General features: G+C 33.5%; 1 protein-coding gene across 2 annotated transcripts in view; it reads left to right on the forward strand.

Annotated features, from left to right (window-relative positions):
• The window catches only part of DNAJC13 (DnaJ heat shock protein family (Hsp40) member C13), a 110,204-nt gene that overhangs the window by 43,302 nt on the left and 47,321 nt on the right, over nt 1–19,581 (forward strand). The window contains exons 14-27 of one of the 2 annotated variants that reach the window (XM_014858002.3): nt 96–203; nt 891–1,046; nt 2,052–2,108; nt 4,085–4,206; nt 6,451–6,526; nt 6,776–6,871; nt 7,620–7,763; nt 10,437–10,451; nt 11,028–11,110; nt 12,454–12,607; nt 15,122–15,225; nt 15,311–15,470; nt 16,736–16,798; nt 18,130–18,231. In XM_014858002.3, the coding sequence (XP_014713488.2) occupies nt 96–203; nt 891–1,046; nt 2,052–2,108; nt 4,085–4,206; nt 6,451–6,526; nt 6,776–6,871; nt 7,620–7,763; nt 10,437–10,451; nt 11,028–11,110; nt 12,454–12,607; nt 15,122–15,225; nt 15,311–15,470; nt 16,736–16,798; nt 18,130–18,231 (1,440 nt within the window). The remainder of the gene's footprint in view (nt 1–95; nt 204–890; nt 1,047–2,051; nt 2,109–4,084; nt 4,207–6,450; nt 6,527–6,775; nt 6,872–7,619; nt 7,764–10,436; nt 10,452–11,027; nt 11,111–12,453; nt 12,608–15,121; nt 15,226–15,310; nt 15,471–16,735; nt 16,799–18,129; nt 18,232–19,581) is intronic. The other variant, XM_014858003.3, reaches the window with a different exon arrangement.

Raw genomic sequence — 19,581 nt, forward strand, 5'->3', positions numbered from 1 at the left:
ATCCTTTCAGTATTTAATGAATACTCTTTGTAAATGACTTGAGTTATGCCAGCACATGGGACTGCTCATGAATTATCACTGTTTTTAATCAATAGCCCATGCATGATGACTATGACTTAAGACAAGAACAGCTAAACAAAGCTTCTCTTCTCTCTTCAAAGAAGTTTCTGGAAAACTTACTGGAGAAATTTAATTCCCATGTGGTAAGTTATAATTAAATTTGTATTAATGAGCGATACCGTACATTATTGAAGGATATTGTAGAAGTGCAACATGGACAGTGTTTTGTTTTTTTTTTAACTGCAGCCCCCAGCTTTGGTCAGTGTCAGTCACAGCTCAGCTTGGTCACTAATAATAAAATATTCTGTTTTAGGACTATATCCATTCATCTGGGAAGGATAAGTTACAAAGCCTTTAGATTTTTACAATGATATTCCAGATTATTTTTTTCTCTCTCTTTAAGATGCTCTTAAAAAATATATATATATATAAAGCCAAATCTTTGTTCCTCAGTCACTGGTAACAGTTTTGGAGATGGACAATCTATACTATCTAGAAGGAACATGAATTAATTGCTAGAGTTTTGCAAGTGTTGTCAACGATCGCTTTTTATACAAATACGCATTAAATCTTAGTTACACATATTTGAGGAGTCTTGGTTATTCTCTTGAAATTTGACTGAATTTTAATTATTTTCCTTTTGAGATGTACTCAGCAGTGGATTTGCTACATAGTGAAAAGAGGTACTTCTTAGAGTCATCAAACTTTGAATCTCCTATTGAGAAATTAAATGTTTCCTTCTAACGTATAGAATAACAGAAACACATTATTGCTATGTTTTAAATGAAGCTCTCTATCATAAGTCAAGGTAATATGTTACTTTGTTTCAGGATCATGGGACTGGTGCCCTCGTTATTAGTTCACTTTTGGACTTCCTTACTTTCGCCCTCTGTGCTCCATATAGTGAGACAACGGAAGGGCAGCAGTTCGATATGCTCTTAGAGATGGCAGCATCCAATGGGAGAACCCTCTTTAAACTCTTTCAGGTGAGAGCATGTATTTTTCTTATCAGATAACAACTATTCTAAGAGAACCACTTTTTAAGTCAGTTTCTTTTTAAAATAATGTGTGTGCTTCTGTAATCATGTTGATAAATAAATACAGCCTAGTAAATTATCATATTAGGATGTTTAATTCACAGATTTTGGGGTATTTCATGTAGAGCTCTGTTGATGGCTTTTGACCAGTGCTTTGAGTCTGTTGCCCATCTTTTCCATCTTAGAAGTAGTGAAGGGGCTGGCCTGGTGGCCCAGTGGTTAAGTTCGCACATTCTGCTTCTCAGTGTCCCGGGGTTTGCTGGTTCGGATCCTGGGTGTGGACATGGCGCCGCTTGGCAAGCCATGCTGTGGCAGGCGTCCCACATATAAAGTGGAGGAAGATGGGCACAGATGTTAGCTCAGGGCCAGCCTTCCTCAGAAAAAAGAGGAGGATTGGCAGTAGTTAGTTCAGGGCTAATCTTCCTCAAAAAAAAAAAAAAGTAGTAGTGAAAAGCTTGTTTTTCTTTCTTGTAGATCCAAGGCTTCCATTTCTTAACAAATTCCTAAATAATAAGATAAGTTTTAGTAGGGCTGTTCATAAGCAACTGAAAATATTTGTTATTTCATATGATACTGTAGTATTTATTATGTACATATATATGTGTATGTATGTGACATATTTTTATATTAATTTTATTATAAATGTCAATTTATATTATTTTACTATCTTTACTGTTTGATATTTATCATTCAAATAATTGTAATATGTATTATTGAAATAAGTGCCATTTCCTACTAACGTAAAAACTCTTTATGTTTTAAGTATCTGTAAAGCTGTATTGTAAGTATACTTAAAATTTTTAACTAAACTGTGATCTGACTTTGAGACATATCCTTTACTAATTTTATGGCTTATAACTTGCATAAAATTGTATATCTTCCTTAAGAGCAAAAACTAAATATGTTGAAATAAAATTATTTTGTTTTGTGATACTTTTTCCCCCTATTTTAAAGCATCCTTCCATGGCAATTATAAAGGGAGCTGGATTGGTTATGAAGGCAATAATAGAGGTGAGAGAACAATTTTGAAATTCTCAACTTACTTGGATATTGATTGTCCATTTTAATTGAATGCTGACAAAATTATCTTTCAGTCTTTTATGGAAAACATTCAATTTTTGTGGATAAGAAAAATAATTTAAAATTTTTATTTAGAAATTAGTTTTAAACTAGTTTGAGAAACGATCCTCAATAATAAGCTAAGAGTTTAAAGTTCTTAAGTAAGTAAATTTAGAAAAGATAAATTTTTCTGTTCCTGCGTTGTTTGTTTTATTTTGAAAGAATTAAAAGCATTCCTTCTTCTCTTTTATGGGGAGTTGGTGGCAATGGTATTGAAATTTTTAGGTACTGAGGTTACATAGAAACCTATTAATGGAGTTAGTTCGTAGCAAAGTGGTATCAAATAAGAATGGTAACAAAACTTAGTTCCTCATGCTGAAGTGCATTTGTATTTAAGCTCTAGAAATAAAGATAATTGCTTTAGCCTTCTGTGTTTTTTAAAAGATGAGATCGTGGCTATGAATGTCAGCTTGGATACATTGACATTAATCTAAATGGCTTTTGAATTCGTATATTCTTTTATCATAGTAATAATTTGGATAAAATATAAGAGTTTTTAATAAACTCAGCGATTGTGGCTCATAAATATAACATAGCTAAATAATAAGCACAGAATTAGTATACTCTTAAGAACTGTTAAAAAAATTATATATAGGCCTTACACTGGTTGGAACATCATAGTTAATTTGCATTTTTAGTGTGTAGATACAAGTAAAGATTAATTTCCCCCCCTCCAGCTAGTGGGTTCTGTGCTCAATTTTAGCTTCCAAAGTCAGTACCACATCTCTCATTTACAGAGCTTGCAGTAGCCAAGGACAGTTAGGATCAAAAGAACAAACAAAAGTTTATTGTTGACCCTGATCTACCAGCATATTGCCATTCATTCAGAAATATTTACTGAGTGCCAGGTGTAACCAAAATGCCGACTTTTGGCTTCAGTATAAGCCATGCCTGTCAGATTCATAGCCAGTGACTAGAGCTGGTGTCTGTGTAAGGAAGACTTCATTCATGTGCGCTGAAGTCCTGGCAAGTATCTTAAATTATTTTTTTCTGATTGTAAAAAGCAGTATATGATCTTTGAAGAAACATTGAGATGCTCAGAAAGAATACAAGGAACAAATAATAAGTTACCTGTATTTTTACCATCCAGAGATAAGTGCTATGAGCATTTTGATAAATCTCCTCTCAGACTGTGGACTGTTCAAATGATATATGTGCATATTCATAGCATGTATATTTGTATACATACTGCATATTCATTTGCCAGAATGCCATATGTGCATATTCATAGTATGTGTATTTGTACACATACTGCATATTCGGTTGTACTGTATACTTGTACTTTTTTCAGTAACATTGTGAGCATTTTTACTTTTTGACAGATTGTCTTCAATATCACACTGCTTGCTTAACTTATAGTTCTATGATTACCTTTGATTAGTAGTTCTGTCTGTCCTGCCCTGTTGCCAAAGTGAGTCCATTAGTAAAGTAAAATTAGAAGAAAAGGAATTGCCCTTACATCGCATCATTCTTTAAAAAAATAAATAATTGTATTCACCATGAATGTGGATATATCCTTAATAACAAAAGCAAGCCAGATTTGCAGGTGCCTTTGGTAGGAACTGCTGGTTTCCCTGAGTTACCTGATATATACTTAGGGAATGAACCTAATTGTAATATTAAATTAAGCAAAGGATCATTCATAAGATAAATTTATATGAAAACATTTAAACCTCATTCCAAAGACGAATATTTTAAAAATTACTCATATTACTACCCACGTATGTTTTGATAATTGAAATTGCATTTTTAAGTTTTATTATATTGTGTACTGAGTAATTATCTAGAGATGTAAAATTAGTTTTACAAAATTAGGATAGCTTGCTTTAGATTGCTGCTTTAGGGATCATCTTACCCTTTTTCCAAAGGAAGGTGACAAAGAAATTGCTACAAAAATGCAGGAGCTTGCCCTAAGTGAAGGTGCCTTACCTCGACACTTGCATACTGCGATGTTTACAATAAGCTCAGATCAAAGGATGCTTACAAATAGGTAGGTTAAATTTAATTTGCTATAAATTAACTTGCTGTTCAGAGAATGGATTTTGATATTAAATAAAACAAACTTAGGAGTGTTTGGATTACACAAATGTTTCATTTTCTTTTGATTCACGTAGTTCTCCTTTTTCTTTCTCTGTAGAAGAATTGTGCCCAGATGATCATTGTCCCTGTCCCTGGATAACTTAGGAAGAAAAAATAAAACTGCGTTTGCTTTTTCCCCCACTATGCTCTTATCAGGCTCTACACCCATAGTCATGTGACTGGAACATGGAAAAGAGTACCTAGAAGCTTATGGAACTAGAACCACATACCCAGGCTTTTGCTCCTTGTACTTTCTCTGGCCATCTTGCATGCAGATGACCCCATGTGAAAACCTCTCCTAGTCAATTTTTAAATGTCTTTGGTCAGTTAGGTACTCTACTTTAAGAATTAAAAGTCTTAATATCTAACCAAGCTAACCTAGGCGTATCCTAAATCTCTGAGAGTTAAACAATTTTCCCTTTGGCAAATCATTTTCTTTTATAATAATGATTCAAATATAAGGAAACACATAAATCTGTTCATTTACTCCAGGCTACATAAATTCCAGCTCCTGTAACCTTTCTTTATGATTCCTGATATGTGACCCTCTCAGATACCCTTAGCATACCATATTGATGCATATTAGTGAAAAAAACAAAAAACAAAAAAAACAAAAATCATGAATATTTTAATCATGTTCTTTTTGACTTTCTAAATAATAGCATAAATTGCTGGCTTATGTTTACTTTGTTATACTACAAATTTTCTTTCTTTATCATCTGTGTCCAGTTATTAGGTGTCATGGTATACTGCCTTGCTAATAGTTTTCTGCTATTTATACTATGTAAGAAGCTATTTGCATCCCTCACTTGTAAATGTTAGCCACAAAAGTAATCTTCTGTGTTGCCTGAGAGGACAATAAAATTTAAAAGGGAGGTTATTTCATTGATATACTGCCTTATTAGTGCTAGACACTATATTTCATTACAATAGAAACTATTTGATGTCTTATTCCATTAAACTCCCACGTTAGACGTTTGCTTGTTGTGCTTCTCTTTATTATAGTTACATTCTCTACTCTGATCAACCACAATATTGAAAAGCTGTCAAATTATGGTAGAAATACCACTTTTCATTTACATTGCTTTATCTTTTACAGATTGCTATTATAAAATGTTATCTCTTTTATCCCTAATTAAAGCCTTTTAGGAATCACTGATATGTACCTACCAAATGGGAGTGAAGGAAATTACAAGTTTAATTACTTCGATATGTTAGCTTCCAAATAGGCAGAGGAATGAACAGTTTTAGTAGTCTTCATTTTTTTGGTGTTAGAACAAAGTAACAATTTGGGTTTTCCTGTTAGCCTTTTTTCTTCTGGGAATGTAGCATGTATAAATACATATGTCTGTAGGTGATTATTTGGTTATTTCCTTCATAGGTTTTATGCCCATTCTTATAGCAAATGGCAATTGAATCTCTACCAAACCACAGAAGGGTCAGTGGTGAATGAAATGTGTTCCCTGCTCATGAGGAGCTTCCCGTCTAAGCAGACAAATGCCATCATGAAGATTAAGTTTAATAAATGACTAAGTTGTAGATTCAACATTAAATCTTAGATTTTCTCTTTGAAGCAGAATAATGCCTTTAGCTCAAAGGTGGGATGAGTAGAATAATGCCTTTAGCTCAAAGGCGGGATGAGCAGAATAATGCCTTTAGCTCAAAGGTGGGATGAGTAGAATAATTTGCTCTAAGTGCTTTAAGTCTTTGTCCAAACTCCCAATACTGGAAATATTTTCTATCTCTGACTTTCCCAAAAAGGTTATATTAGAACATAGTTCTTGACTTTTGCTCATGTTCAGAATTCCAAAGAATGCCAGAATGTTGTGATCACTGTATCAGACTTGTTATACAAACTAATTGTATCATCAAGTCTAATTATTTTTTTAAATTTTTCTTATCTTTAAATAGGGTAAGAACCTACTTCTTCATGTTCGGGTCTGTTGAAAATTAGTTTATCAGGGAAGCATTTTAATTTGGAGGAAAATATTATCTCATATCTCTCCAAATTAAAATACTATTTTTTAATATTTAACATCAGAATAATTTTGTTTACTGTAGTCATATTTCTTATGTGATATTTTGTTCTTAAAAATTCCTTTCTGTTCTAGCTGAGATAAAGCAGCAAACCTTTCTCAACGTCTGCTTTTTTCAGACAGCTAAGTAGACATTTAGTGGGACTCTGGACAGCTGATAATGCAACTGCGACAAACTTGTTGAAACGCATTTTGGTAAGTCAGTTGAATAACTGGAAAGATGTATATTCTTAAATTTCATTGATAAGTTGTTTATAATGTTAAAAGGTTTTTTAGTTTGTTTTTAATTTAAAAATACTTAATCATGGGAGTTGGCATATAATGAATGCTATCCTCAATAGCTAAATCATGGTTTTAATTTATTTGGATTTGAAGGCTAAATTTTCTTTTGTGCAGTTGTTTTGAAAATGGATTTTATGTCTTGTTTTTGTTTGTTGTTTTTAGCCGCCAGGCTTGCTGGCATACTTGGACAGCACAGATCCAGTTCCTGAGAAGGATGCTGATCGGATGCATGTTAGAGATAATGTGAAGATAGCAATGGTAAATATGATTGTCCTAAGTATGTTTTCAGGATGAAAGAGTACTTTTTTTTGAAACATGCTAAAGATTTTAGAAATAAACCGAGAATTCACTGCATAGGATAGTGGCATTCTTTTTAAATTATTATTAACAGCTTTTTGGGGGTAAAATTTACATTCTCAAAAATTCACGTGTTTTAAGTGCATGATTCAATAATTTTTAGTGTATTTACAGAGTTGTGCAACTATGTCCACCATCTGATTTTATGAGTAGTAATAATCTTTTATGTTTTGTTTCTCTAACTCAGCTTATTGGCACATTCAGGAATGGCTTTAGAAAACTTTCAAATACGTAATGTGATATTTTGCATTGTTGGTGAAAGAGGCTAACACTGAAAAAAATTAATTTAGATTGGACTTTTTTCCTTGCAGAGCTATCTTAATTATTAAGGTTGGGTTACCTTTGAGGAAATTACTTAGCATCTCTCAAGATGTGTTCTTTTCCTGTCCTCACCCCATTTCTGTCTGCACTCATCTCCCACTTGATCTTGCCACCCCTACAAAAGGAATCATCTCGAAAACTAAGTAGAAAAGATTTCTTAGACAAAAAGTATAATTTATTGTAGCAGTTTTCACCTTGTATTTTCGCTGAGCCCTAACCTCCAGAATTTATTTAATTATGTAAAATAAAGAGTGTGACTCAGCCTTACTTAGATTTTTAAAATAAATTTGCAAACAGAACTGTAATGGATTTCAATATTATTTTACAGGATCAGTATGGAAAATTTAATAAAGTTCCAGAGTGGCAAAGACTAGCTGGAAAAGCTGCTAAAGAAGTTGAAAAATTTGCCAAAGAAAAAGTGGATCTTGTGTTGATGCACTGGAGGGATAGAATGGGCATTGCGCAAAAAGAGGTAAAAATAAAATCTGCTCCCAACTTCCAGCACTTCTGTGTATCCTAGATTTACTTTAGTTGTTGCTGTTCACAGGGATGGTAGTCAGATACTTCTGGCTGCACACCTGAAGAAATGTCACCTAATTCTGATTCATACGTTTATGTAAACTTTTCTTAATTCGTAGTTTTATGAATCAATGAGTAGGATTTTAATTCGGTATTTAATATGAAATTCAATATAAAATTCCACTCGTAATTTTTCTTTTATAACTTCTAGTTTCCATACTTTTTTATTCATATGTATCTATTTCCTTCCTTCCTTCTTTGAACTTTGTTTTGTAGCTGTAAAATAAAGGTGCCCTTCTTGTTTAGCTTTTTTAGTCAGAGCCAGCAAGACAAGTGTTTTGGAAATGATTCACATTTTTTAATTAAATTTACTGTATGTAGTTAAATTTTTCAATATTAACTCCTCAAATAAAGGTGAGACCGAAAACAGTTTTAATCTCGTTTTTCAGCATGTAGTGTATGCTACAAAACTTAATTCAGTAATGTGCATTCTTCTACGTACGGTGGAATGTGCAGTGGTTCAGATTGATTTACGGTATCCTGTAAAAGTTGACTTGATCTCACAGTTTTTGTTGACTACACTTGTACTCTTTCCCTTTAACCATCTCTTTACTTATGGTGGTTGTTTCCTTATTCCAGGAAAGTAATCTAAATATCTTTCTAAAACAGACAAGCTTCTTACGAATTTGCAGAATATCTAAACATAAGGCATCAGATGCAGGAGAGCAAATATTATAGTCTTGTGTGTCTATTTGAAATTGAGACCTAAATTCAGTTCTTCAGAACTTGAGCATAATGGGTTAATGCTAATTTGTGTGAGTGACATATGCGATATAAGGAATCATTAGACAGGCTTTCAGATGGCTAGGACAGTAAAGAGAGTACTGAACTGTGAATTGGTTAACCTACATCTGAGCTTGGTTTCATCACTTTTTAACCCATATGGCAAGTTAGGGGTTTTCAGAACCTTATTTTCCTCTTTCAAAAAATCAGAGTAGCTATACCTTCATTCTCTAGTCTATAGGGATGCTTTGACGTATAAGCAAGATAATAAAAGCACTATATACATGTCTGGTCATGATAATATTGCTGTAGCATTTGAACAGTTGAAAATCTACAGATAAGATATGAGTGGTTTTTGCAGTTATTAAAAATTATAAGCTCCTGGGTTCAGGTAGTGAAACCTATTTCTGAAATAACAGTTATTTCAAGCTGTTGAATGTAACTATTCTGAAAATAAGTTTTTGGCATGATTTTATACATGGGATTTATCCAGCATAAGCTGAAACACAAAGCTATTTTAGCTAGAAATGTGGATAACATCTGTTAAAGACAGCAATTCAGAGGGAAAAGTATGTATTTTTAGTATCGATAATGTTTTATTGGTATGTTGGTTTCTTTTAAATGGGGCGTTATCTAAAGTGTCAAGCAAATAATGACACCAAATAGATATAGTAGTCAAGAAATTATTTCTGCCAAGGTACTATTTTAACATTAATGTCTTTAGGAAACAGTGAATAATCTTTGTGACTATTTTATTTGTAGAAATATTAACACCAAAATATGGAATGATCTTGTGCTTCAGCTAAAGTCTGAAAATTAACCATTGTTGAGATTAACTGGCTAGTCTCAAAATGAACTGCATTTCTCATATAATCAGAATGTTTATGAAGTCAATTCCATTGTAGCTGATGTTCTGTGTTGGATTAATAATAAGCTTTGGTTAATGTATAAAATTGCCTCTTTTCTCATTTATGTTATTTTCAGTTTAGAGATTTGTGTAGCTAGTTAGGGCTTTTAGCGTGTCTCTAAATCAGTCAGCTCAGTTTGTGGAGAGCTGATTGTTCTTTTTCTGCATAGCATTTATATTTTCATTACTCTAGACTCCCAGCTTTTTGTCCTGAGGGCAGGGGAAATGGAAGAAAGAACTTCTTGATTAGAGGTGTTAAGGAAAGGTTTGTCATGAAAACTAAACTTTTGAATTGTTTATGTACTTTATTCAAGTCACCTTGCATTAGTTTTCATGATAGTGCTCAGAATTAAAATTTATAGGAAACATTTCCTTTTATAACCAATAGGTTTTGTATTTCAAACAGCATTTACTTTTTAAAGTTTACTACTCATTTTACCTTTATTCTTTCTGTGTCATCTAATCTATTCTCTTGCTTTATTTTATATAATTTGCTACTTTAATGAAGTTACAGACTTTCATGTTTCAATCTATACTATGTCTACTTTTTGCTTCTGTCACATTGGGGGTTAGAATTTTCATGTCTGAAATATCTACAGGTTTTACTTGGAGCAGAGATTCTTAACCTCCACTCTCTGTGTAGACTTGGGGAAATCTTTGAAATCTTCCCCTCCGGTTGTAAACCTGACGTAGGTGTCTTTCTCGGGAATGGGGGCCATAGCTTTCTTTGAATTTTCAGATGGGTTTATGACTACCTAAATTTGAGTCATAGACGTAAAGAAGCAGGTGGGCCTTTTTCTTTCTTAAAGTGAAGATGATTTATATTGGTGACATCCTTGTGAAATTTGTATAATAGATATAGTTGAGCAATAGTAGGCTCACTCATTTTTATTTTCTTTAAAAATTTTTATTTTTTCCTTTTACAATTAAATTCAGGACAGAAACAATATGGTGAGTTTAAGTCCCTGCTACATGTGTGAAATGCGTTAAACTGCCTGGCATGTGGAGTCGTCTTTGATATTCTTTGCTTAATAAATTACATTCAAGTCTCACTTCACATACGTCTGAATGTAGATACTTATTACTTGTCCATTAGCTATTTCTGTTTATACTTGCTCCTCTTGGCTTTGGTAGCAGTTTAATAACCTATAATCTTTTGCACTTATTGTTTTCTCATGACTTTTGTATTAACTGCATGTAAATGTTTAAAACAAGTCACTGTTTTTGAGTATTATAAGTTTTATTAGTCATCACTGTAAACTTTTAACAAAATTTGGTGTTGAAACTATAACTTCAGGCTACATGGAAAATATTTCAGCAATCCTATAGAAATATATGCTAATGGTATTATATTGTGATATAATCTAATATTCTGTGTTCATATTTTATAGATTTTGTTTCATTAATTTTGTATCTGCCAAAATTTGATGAAGGAAGTGTTGCTCAGCACTTAGAAAGTGGTCATCTTCTCACTGAGCCTGTTTGGTAGCCTCAGATTGAGCACTATGAAGTTTTTTTCTTTTCCAGAATATAAATCAAAAGCCAGTAGTTCTTCGAAAGAGAAGACAAAGAATAAAAATAGAAGCAAATTGGGATCTCTTCTATTATAGGTAAACTTTAGACCTCTTTTCCAACACAGATCGGTTGCCATTGCCATTAGAGGGATTATGACAGGTTTTTCTTGTCTGGAACTAGTGCTTTATGCTATAGGTATTTTACGCTATCAAGGTCAAGAATTGTAACTGTTGAGATTCATATGACTAGTGATGTTTCCATAAAATTAAGGCCTTTTATAGAGTGTTGGTAGTCTGAGGAGCCAAAGTTACTTTTAAAATTTTATTAAGAATTAGAGATGGTTGCTTTAAAACACTTTATTGTGGCTTAGAAATAACTGCATTATAACTTCTTTATCTTTGTTGGAAATGGAGTCTTAAAAGAGTTGATGATGAAAAATAAGATTTGTGGGAAATGAGTATCCACGTTAGCTGATCTTCCACACTTCTAATATGGTAACTCCTTCTTTTGCCAAGCCACTACTCCCCCCACCACACACGCAGCTACATACGTGTAAGACTTTCAAACAAACCTTTGGGGAAGTTTGCAAAACTTTTTGAGATTGCTGTGGTACTCAGTCTGGAAGTTGACCTACTGATTATATCTAGGCTCATAAAGGAAAATAGGTACTTGGAAAACTTCCAACAGTGGTTTCAAAGTATATGCTATGTATATAATGTGCAGTATGGCCTTAAGAGAATGAATATGTCTTGGTTTCCTCCCTCCGGAATCTCTCAGTTGTGTTCTCCCCCTAGAACTCCTTTGGAACTCTGACATCAGACTTGCTAGGATTGCAGACTAAAGTTGAGTCGATATGAAGCCCATCCATCTCCAGTTCAGACTTGTGTCCAAATTTATTACAATAGTTAAATTATTTCAGGAATAAAAGAAAGATATTTTGAAAATATCAATCAGAGCTTAGCAGTGTTCTTTCTTGGGTAGTTTGTAAGGTTCTAATCTAGAATGTTGCTCATCCCACATACTTCACACTCAGTAATCCAGAAATTTTTATCCCCAACCTGAAATTTGATATCTGACTATAATTATTTTCTGACTGGAGTTTATATTAGCAATAAATACTCAAACTGAACATCAATTCCTTGTTTTGAAATTCACGCAGGTTTGTTTTATAGTTTGGGTTGATTTTTTTCCCCAGCATTTTATTATGAAAAATATGAAAGAATTTTACAGTGAATAGCTGTATACCTATCACCAGAATTCTACCATTAACATTTTACTATATTTACTTTATAAAGATTTTATTTTCTTTATTTATGCTTGCTAAAGTCTATTAATTCTACTGTTTTAATGCTTATTATAAGATGTAGTAAAGGGATGTTTTTGGGTTTTTAAAAACATTTATTGTTTCCTACTATTTTCTGATTATCTGTATATCTAGGTTTGGTCAGGACCATGCCAGGTCAAACCTAATTTGGAATTTCAAAACGCGAGAAGAATTGAGAGATAGTCTTGAATCTGAAATGAGAGCATTTAATATTGATAGAGAGCTTGGTAGTGCTAATGTGATCTCCTGGAACCACCAGGAATTTGAGGTAAGGTTTGATTTTTGTAGTATATTAGGTTTTTTTTTAAAAGCGTGTGTTATTTTTGGAGTGTGTGTGTTTTTTTTTAATTTATAGTTATATAGCACATACCTTTATCTTTCCCTCTTAATTTTGTGGAGGAAATATTGATCTTTTCCTGCGACAAAAATGAAAAATTAACTTTGTTAAGTAACTCGGCTTTGTACCTGAGAATCATGTAGGAGTTTTATAAATTTCATCCTATGCTTTCTATATCTCTTTTTTGCTTGTTTTTTCCCTTTAGAGTCTTTCACCATTGAAACAGCCTGTTCCCATTGTTCCTCGTAGCTTGTTTGATTCATTTTTTGTGGTAATTTGATTCAGAATGTGGCCATATTTTGCTATTGTATTAAAAATACAAAAACAAGAAACATGCTCGTGGTAGATAACCGTGTGTGTGTGTGCGTGTGTGTGTGTGTGAGTGTGATTTAAACTCTTATTAGAGTTGTAGATTTGAACATGCCGCTGACCCTGCAGGCTTTGATCTTTAACCCAACTGCATTTCTGAAACATGTAATGATTCGATTGTGATCATTCCCTCCTTGAAAAGCTTTGTTTACTTTGGTTTTGGGAATCTATATTCTTCTGGATTTTCTCCTCCACTATGCAATCCTTCTTTGCTCATTTTTCCTTATTCCGCAAATGTTGGTTGGCCCCAAAGGATCAGTTCTTGGACCTTTTTTCGTTTATATTTATTGCTCCAGTGATCTCATCCATTCTCTTGGCTTTAAATGTTTTTCATTTGCTAGTGGCTTCCAGATTCTTATCTCCTTCTTAGAAGACTTTCTTTTCTAGACTTCATACTTTTGTCCTATGATTGAATATCTAATAAGCATCTAGAACTTAGCTCTAAAACTGTGCTCTGGTTCGTTCCCCAAACCTGCTTTGCTTGCATCCTTTCTGATCTTAGATAATGGCTACTTCTTATTTTCTAGTCAAAAACGTTGAAATTATCTTTTCTCTTACAACCCAAATCTGCATTGTCAGCAAATCCTATTCAGTGCACCTTTAAAAATTATCTAGAACTTAACTCTTTGTGGGATTGTAGCAATATTTCTCTTTCCACCCTTGCCTCCCTACAATCTATTATCAACATAGCAACAATGTGGTCTTGTTAAAATGTAAGTAGATGCTGTCACTTCTCTGTTCAAAGCCCTCTAGTGCTCCTATGGCTTCCCCTCTCATTTAGTAAGAGCCGGAGTCTTTAAAATAGCGTACAGGGCAGGATCTGTGTACCCCCTAACCCCAAACATTGTTTCTTTAATCTCATCTCCTACTGTTCACCCTCTCAATCTTGCTCCAGCCACACTGGCTTCCCTGAAAACAGCACATTCCTGTTATGACTCAAGCTCTTTCTACTTGCTGTTCTCTGCCTAGAATATTCTTTTCCTTGGATAGCCTCATAACTTGTTTTCTTATCTCCTTCAAGTCTTTTCCCGAATGTCATCATCTGAGTGAGTCTTCCTTGGCCACCCTATTTAAAAATGCAGCCCTTTTTACACACACACATACACACACACTCTCTCTCTCTCTCTCAACTCATTCTCTCTCTCTATTCCCTTTCCCTGCTTTATTTCATTCTATAGCACTTACTATATCACACAACTGTCATGTATATTTTACTTTTTATCTACCGCTCCTATAAGGAGAGAAATTTTTATGTTTGTTTATTGCTGTATCCCTGATGACTAGAACAGGGCATGGGATACACAGTATATGCTAAATAAATGGAAATTGAATGCTCAGAATTTATAGAAAGAAAGTGAAATGGATATATATGTGTGTTTTTGACTTTATAGAGTTTATATTTTTAGAAATCAGTTATTTTAGACTTAAGAAAAAGAATTCTGATAATCTGGTTAGAGAATTCCTTTTTACAGTTGCTTGTGAATCTTTACCTGAGACAAGCAGCCTATCTGGAGTACAAAGTCGTGGTTCTGCCCAACTCCTGATCGTGGGCTAGTCCCTCATGTCTCACCTTCAGTTTGTAGCCTGGGGTAATTTGACGTACAGAGAATGAATACTGTATAAAAATATACTGTAAAATGTATTTGATATGTTAGGAGATGAGGGAAGACTAGAAGTAGCTTGTGTGAGTTGGGCAAACTGTGTGTGGTGCAGGACCATCTGTTCTTTGCTTGGTTGTGGCAAGCCAAGAAGGAAATGAAGCCGATTGTGCCTTAACAGTGGTTTGATTCTGCTTTCCCTTAAGTCTTCGTGGACACCACATAGTCCTGTGACAGTTTTTATCAGCAAGTTTTACATTCATAATTCTGACTCTTAACATTTAACTGAAATAGTAAGTCATATTAATAATAATGAATTACCAGATACTTCAAGAAGTGGTGAATTTTTTTTCTATTAAAGGCTGTCTTATCGAGGAAAGAAAAAGCCCTGAACAGGAAGAATTTAAGAAGTGATTATGTGAAATTGCCAAAAATCCATTGTAAACTAAAATAATGTAATTTGCTTTTATTAATAAAGGTTAAATATGAGTGCCTGGCAGAGGAAATCAAAATAGGAGACTATTACCTGAGATTACTATTGGAGGAAGATGAGAATGAAGAAAGTGGATCAATTAAGAGATCGTAAGCTTTTCTTCATGTCTTTTGATATTTGTTTTCACTATTAGGTTCATGGCTAATTCTGTTGTGACCTTTCTTTTAAATCTAGGTATGAATTTTTCAATGAGCTCTATCATCGTTTCCTGCTCACTCCAAAAGTAAACATGAAGTGTTTATGTTTACAAGCCCTTGCTATTGTGTATGGCAGATGTCATGAAGAAATAGGACCTTTTACAGATACAAGATATATCATTGGAATGTTAGAAAGGGTAAGGATATCATTTAAGGAAACTGCTATTTGATGATATCATTGGGGTACCTGTTAAATTTTCAAAATTAAGTTCTGTTTGATCACATTGTTACCATAACTTCGTGCATGAGTTTTTCTGTAATTTTCATTATACTTAATTTAAATATTAGTTAGATGAATAGGAAAATGACTAATGGGTTAGTGTTTGTCCACGTCAGTTTATTTTTTTCAGTTGCTGCTTTTGAACGACTTTAGCGACCTATTTGCCAATCTTTAATTTAAGTATGGGTGAGCTGGACAGGTGTGTAAAAGAAATAGTGACATTCAGATTTGTATGTACTTTTGGTTTTCCATTTTGGAAAAACCTTAAATGATGCTAGCGTACTAAATTTCAGTGTGAAGATAGTAAAACTTTACAAACTACAATGATAACCAAAAAAAGGGAACCTTAAGGGAGTTAGCACATTTCTTTATTTTAGAAAGTTTGTCATTTAACACTTGAGCACAGTGGGGGAAAGAAAAAATTGATCGATTCATCCATCGTGAAGCTCAAATTTGAGTGTTACCTACTTGTAGTGTATACACTTTATTCTTTCATTTGTGTTTACGTTGCTCTTACATTTATCAACTTTCAGTGAACTGCCTTAGAAATTTCACGAGTTTTGAAAATGGCCATCATTGTTTGTTATGATTGCCTCAACTGTCAATCATGCTTAGTAGATTAGAAAACTTTCTCTGAATAAGGTCACAAAACATACCTAGGAAATAACATAACCAGATGAAAATCTTTATTGTTTGCTGTTACACCAGATTGCACTGTTGAATTCTAATTTATTGTTATTCTGGTGAACCTGAGTACTTGTGGCATAGCATTTGTGTTTTAGACAGATAGATTTTTCTTTCTTGTTTGTGTTCATCATGATGTGATTTATGTGAAGCATCATTAATCAGTTCTTTAGAATTGTTACCTAATTCAAGAGTATTATTTGGGTTAATTCTTGCATTTATTTCAATTTTTATGTATATTCTTAAAACTATACATTAAAGTAATCTGCTTATGATTTTTAAAATATCTGCCTTTCTCGGGAAATAGACAGGTTATATAAAATTGCACAGAATGTGAGACATTGAGGAATTGCAATAACTGACAGTCTTCTCTGATTTTCTTAATGTTTAAAAGGTGACGCTATTTCTTATTGGCTTTTGGTTGATTTGTCAAGTGATCATAATATCTTAATTTGTGTTTCTATTCACTTCTGAATAAATTCTTATTTATTTCAATAGTGTACAGATAAACTTGAACGAGATAGGTTGATCCTCTTCATTAACAAGTTGATCCTTAATAAGGTACAGTGTTTTTGTATAAATATGCTGTTATTTCAAAGTAAGTCACATGAGTATGTACAAAAAGATAAATTATTACACTTTGGGTTAATTAGCCAGACGTGATTCTTTTCTTATCTTCTCCTTTTCGATCAGAAAGCTCTGTGTGCTCTCAACTCCTAGAAGGAAAAATTTTTGCAATATATTCTCTGTGCATTCTGCCCTAATATTACAGATACGGATTAAATTATCGATAATAAAATTCTAAGTGAAGAATAATGAGGGATGAAATCATTAGCTAATTTTTCTTTAGGGAATCTTTAGGGTTAGATTTCAAGTAAAATAAGTGCGTGACATAAAATGGAAAGTTTTTAATTTATCAATATTGATGGTAAGGAGTAATTTGAAGACAAAATGAAGTGTCACTTTAGCTCTTCACATGTTCTTTTTAAGACATTTTGATAGGTTCATGCTGGTTTCTAATAAGAATTCATAGTTGTAATATATAATGTTGATTCACAATTGTATGATGTTGGAATGAAGTCTGAGCAGGTTTCTTTTTAAATACTTGCTTAGTTTTAGTCTCACTTATAGTAAATAATGCAAATGTTTTAACATGAAGTGTAATTAATAAGTCCTAGGAAAATTTATATTATAATCTCTTCCTAACTTCTAAGAAATTACCAGGGGTTTTTTTGTTTTTTAATTTTTTTTTTTTGGTGAGGAAGATTATAATATCCACCGCCATCCTTCTCTTTTTGCTGAGGAAGATTGGCCCTGAGCTAACATCTGTGCCCATCTTCCTCTACTTTATATGTTGGACGCCTGCCACAGCATGGCTTGATGAGCACTCCATAGGTCCGTGCCTGGGATCTGAACTGGTGAACCCCGGGCTGCCAAAGTGGAGCATGACAATTTAACTGCTATGCCACTGGGCCGCCCCAGAAATTACGTTTTTACCTTAAGTTTACAAAGACAAACTGGAACATTAAAAGATTTTTTAATATACCAGATTTTATTTCTGATAATAGACTAACCTGTTTACTAACAAAAAGGCTGTGGAAAATACAGGATAATTGTAGAACCAGAGAGTTTGTTGTGGGTCTTATTCCTGCTGGGCTTTAATTTGTTTGCTTGTTTTTATTTTGCTGAGAATATATTTAAGTAAAGATTCTTCATGTGATCTCGTTGTAAAGTAGTTTTGCCCTTTTAATCTTAATTGATGTTCCTTGAACACAAAATCCTGAAAATACCAAGTAATATGAGTTCTGTGGCAGTTCTTTGAGACCCTTTTAGATAGTAGTACCTATTGGAGAGAAAGATTTTAGATTATATAAAACATTTTTGTCTTTCAGAAAAACGTTAAGGATCTCATGGATTCAAATGGAATTAGAATCCTTGTGGACTTGCTTACCCTTGCACATCTGCATGTAAGCCGAGCTACAGTACCACTGCAGGTATGTATGCTGATCTAGATTTTACAAGCAGAACATTCTTTCAGTACAATTTTAGGATGAAAAGAACCAAAAAATCTGGAAATATCTCAATAAATGTGGCCATAAAGGTTTTTCTCCAATAATTATGATAGTACTAATGCCTGGGAGATTAAGTCAAACAAAAAAGTAAAATAACTATAAGAACAATCCAGAATGAACAGTGATGATCCATTTTTATTTTTCCAATGTCTCTTTCGTCTTATAAAGTAACTGCATCTGTAATGTGGCTTATTTTGAAGAAATGTGACCTTTAGGATTTAAACTGAGTGTGTCAGTTATGTAACTGGAACTTTTAGCATTGTCAGTCGCTGAGAATACACTTTCCCTTGAGGAATCTGGAGTCATTATTGAAACCAGCCAATAAGAGGACAGAGCTGCAGGTCTCTACTGAAAGGCCTTTCTGATACCTAACTTATGGACAGGATCTATACTTAGCTCATTGGTGATTTTTTTGGTGTTATGTTTTATTTTTATTGCATCTCCGGGTGTAGGGAGATGTGTCATATTAGATTTTGGCTGAATTGTGAACAAAAGTACTATTTGAATATTTAGAATATGGCATTTTCTATTAGCAGGTTTGAATAGTAGTAATCCTAACGCTTGTATAGAATTACAGTGTACCAGGTACTGTTCTGGTGCACATGATATATTAACTCTTAAAATTCCTCAACAAACCTCTCTTTTTACAGTTGAGGAAACTGAGGAACAGAGAGGCTAAGTGTATTGCCCAAGGTCACGCAATAAGGAACAGAGCCAGAGTTAGAACCCAGAAGTCTATGCTCTTAACCACTTTGCCATACCTCTATAGATGACTCTAACTGAAAGCTGATAGTTATGAGAGTATTTAAAAACCGTGTTTTAATAAAATACACTACATAAAAATTCTATCCTAAATTCTCGTAAACATTGATGTGTAAAATTGTAAGAATTATCTGTAGTGAGGGTAGTAGATTGAAACTAAGTGTTTAAAACCACTTAAAACTTTTCCCATTAGTATTTTAACTCATTGATCTCAGATGTTTATGAAGCTTTTAGTTGGCATGAGTTTTTTCCCTCAAAAGACCTTTAGTATTTTGAGCATTGTGGTTTAAGGTTAATGGTATATGCGTATTTATATAGCTACTTACAGTATTCTTTGCTACTAAAATTTTAGTGTCCTGATAATTTATTAATAACCATCAGGAATGTAGATGTTAGGGCCAGCCCCCGGTGGCCTAGTGGTTAAGTTCAGTGCACTCTGCTTTGGTGGCCCAGGTTCAGTTCCTGGGCTTAGACCTACACCACTTGTCTGTCTGGCCATGCTGTGGCAGT

Source organism: Equus asinus, chromosome 21, assembly GCF_041296235.1.
Source record: "Equus asinus isolate D_3611 breed Donkey chromosome 21, EquAss-T2T_v2, whole genome shotgun sequence".
Lineage (NCBI taxonomy): Eukaryota > Metazoa > Chordata > Mammalia > Perissodactyla > Equidae > Equus > Equus asinus.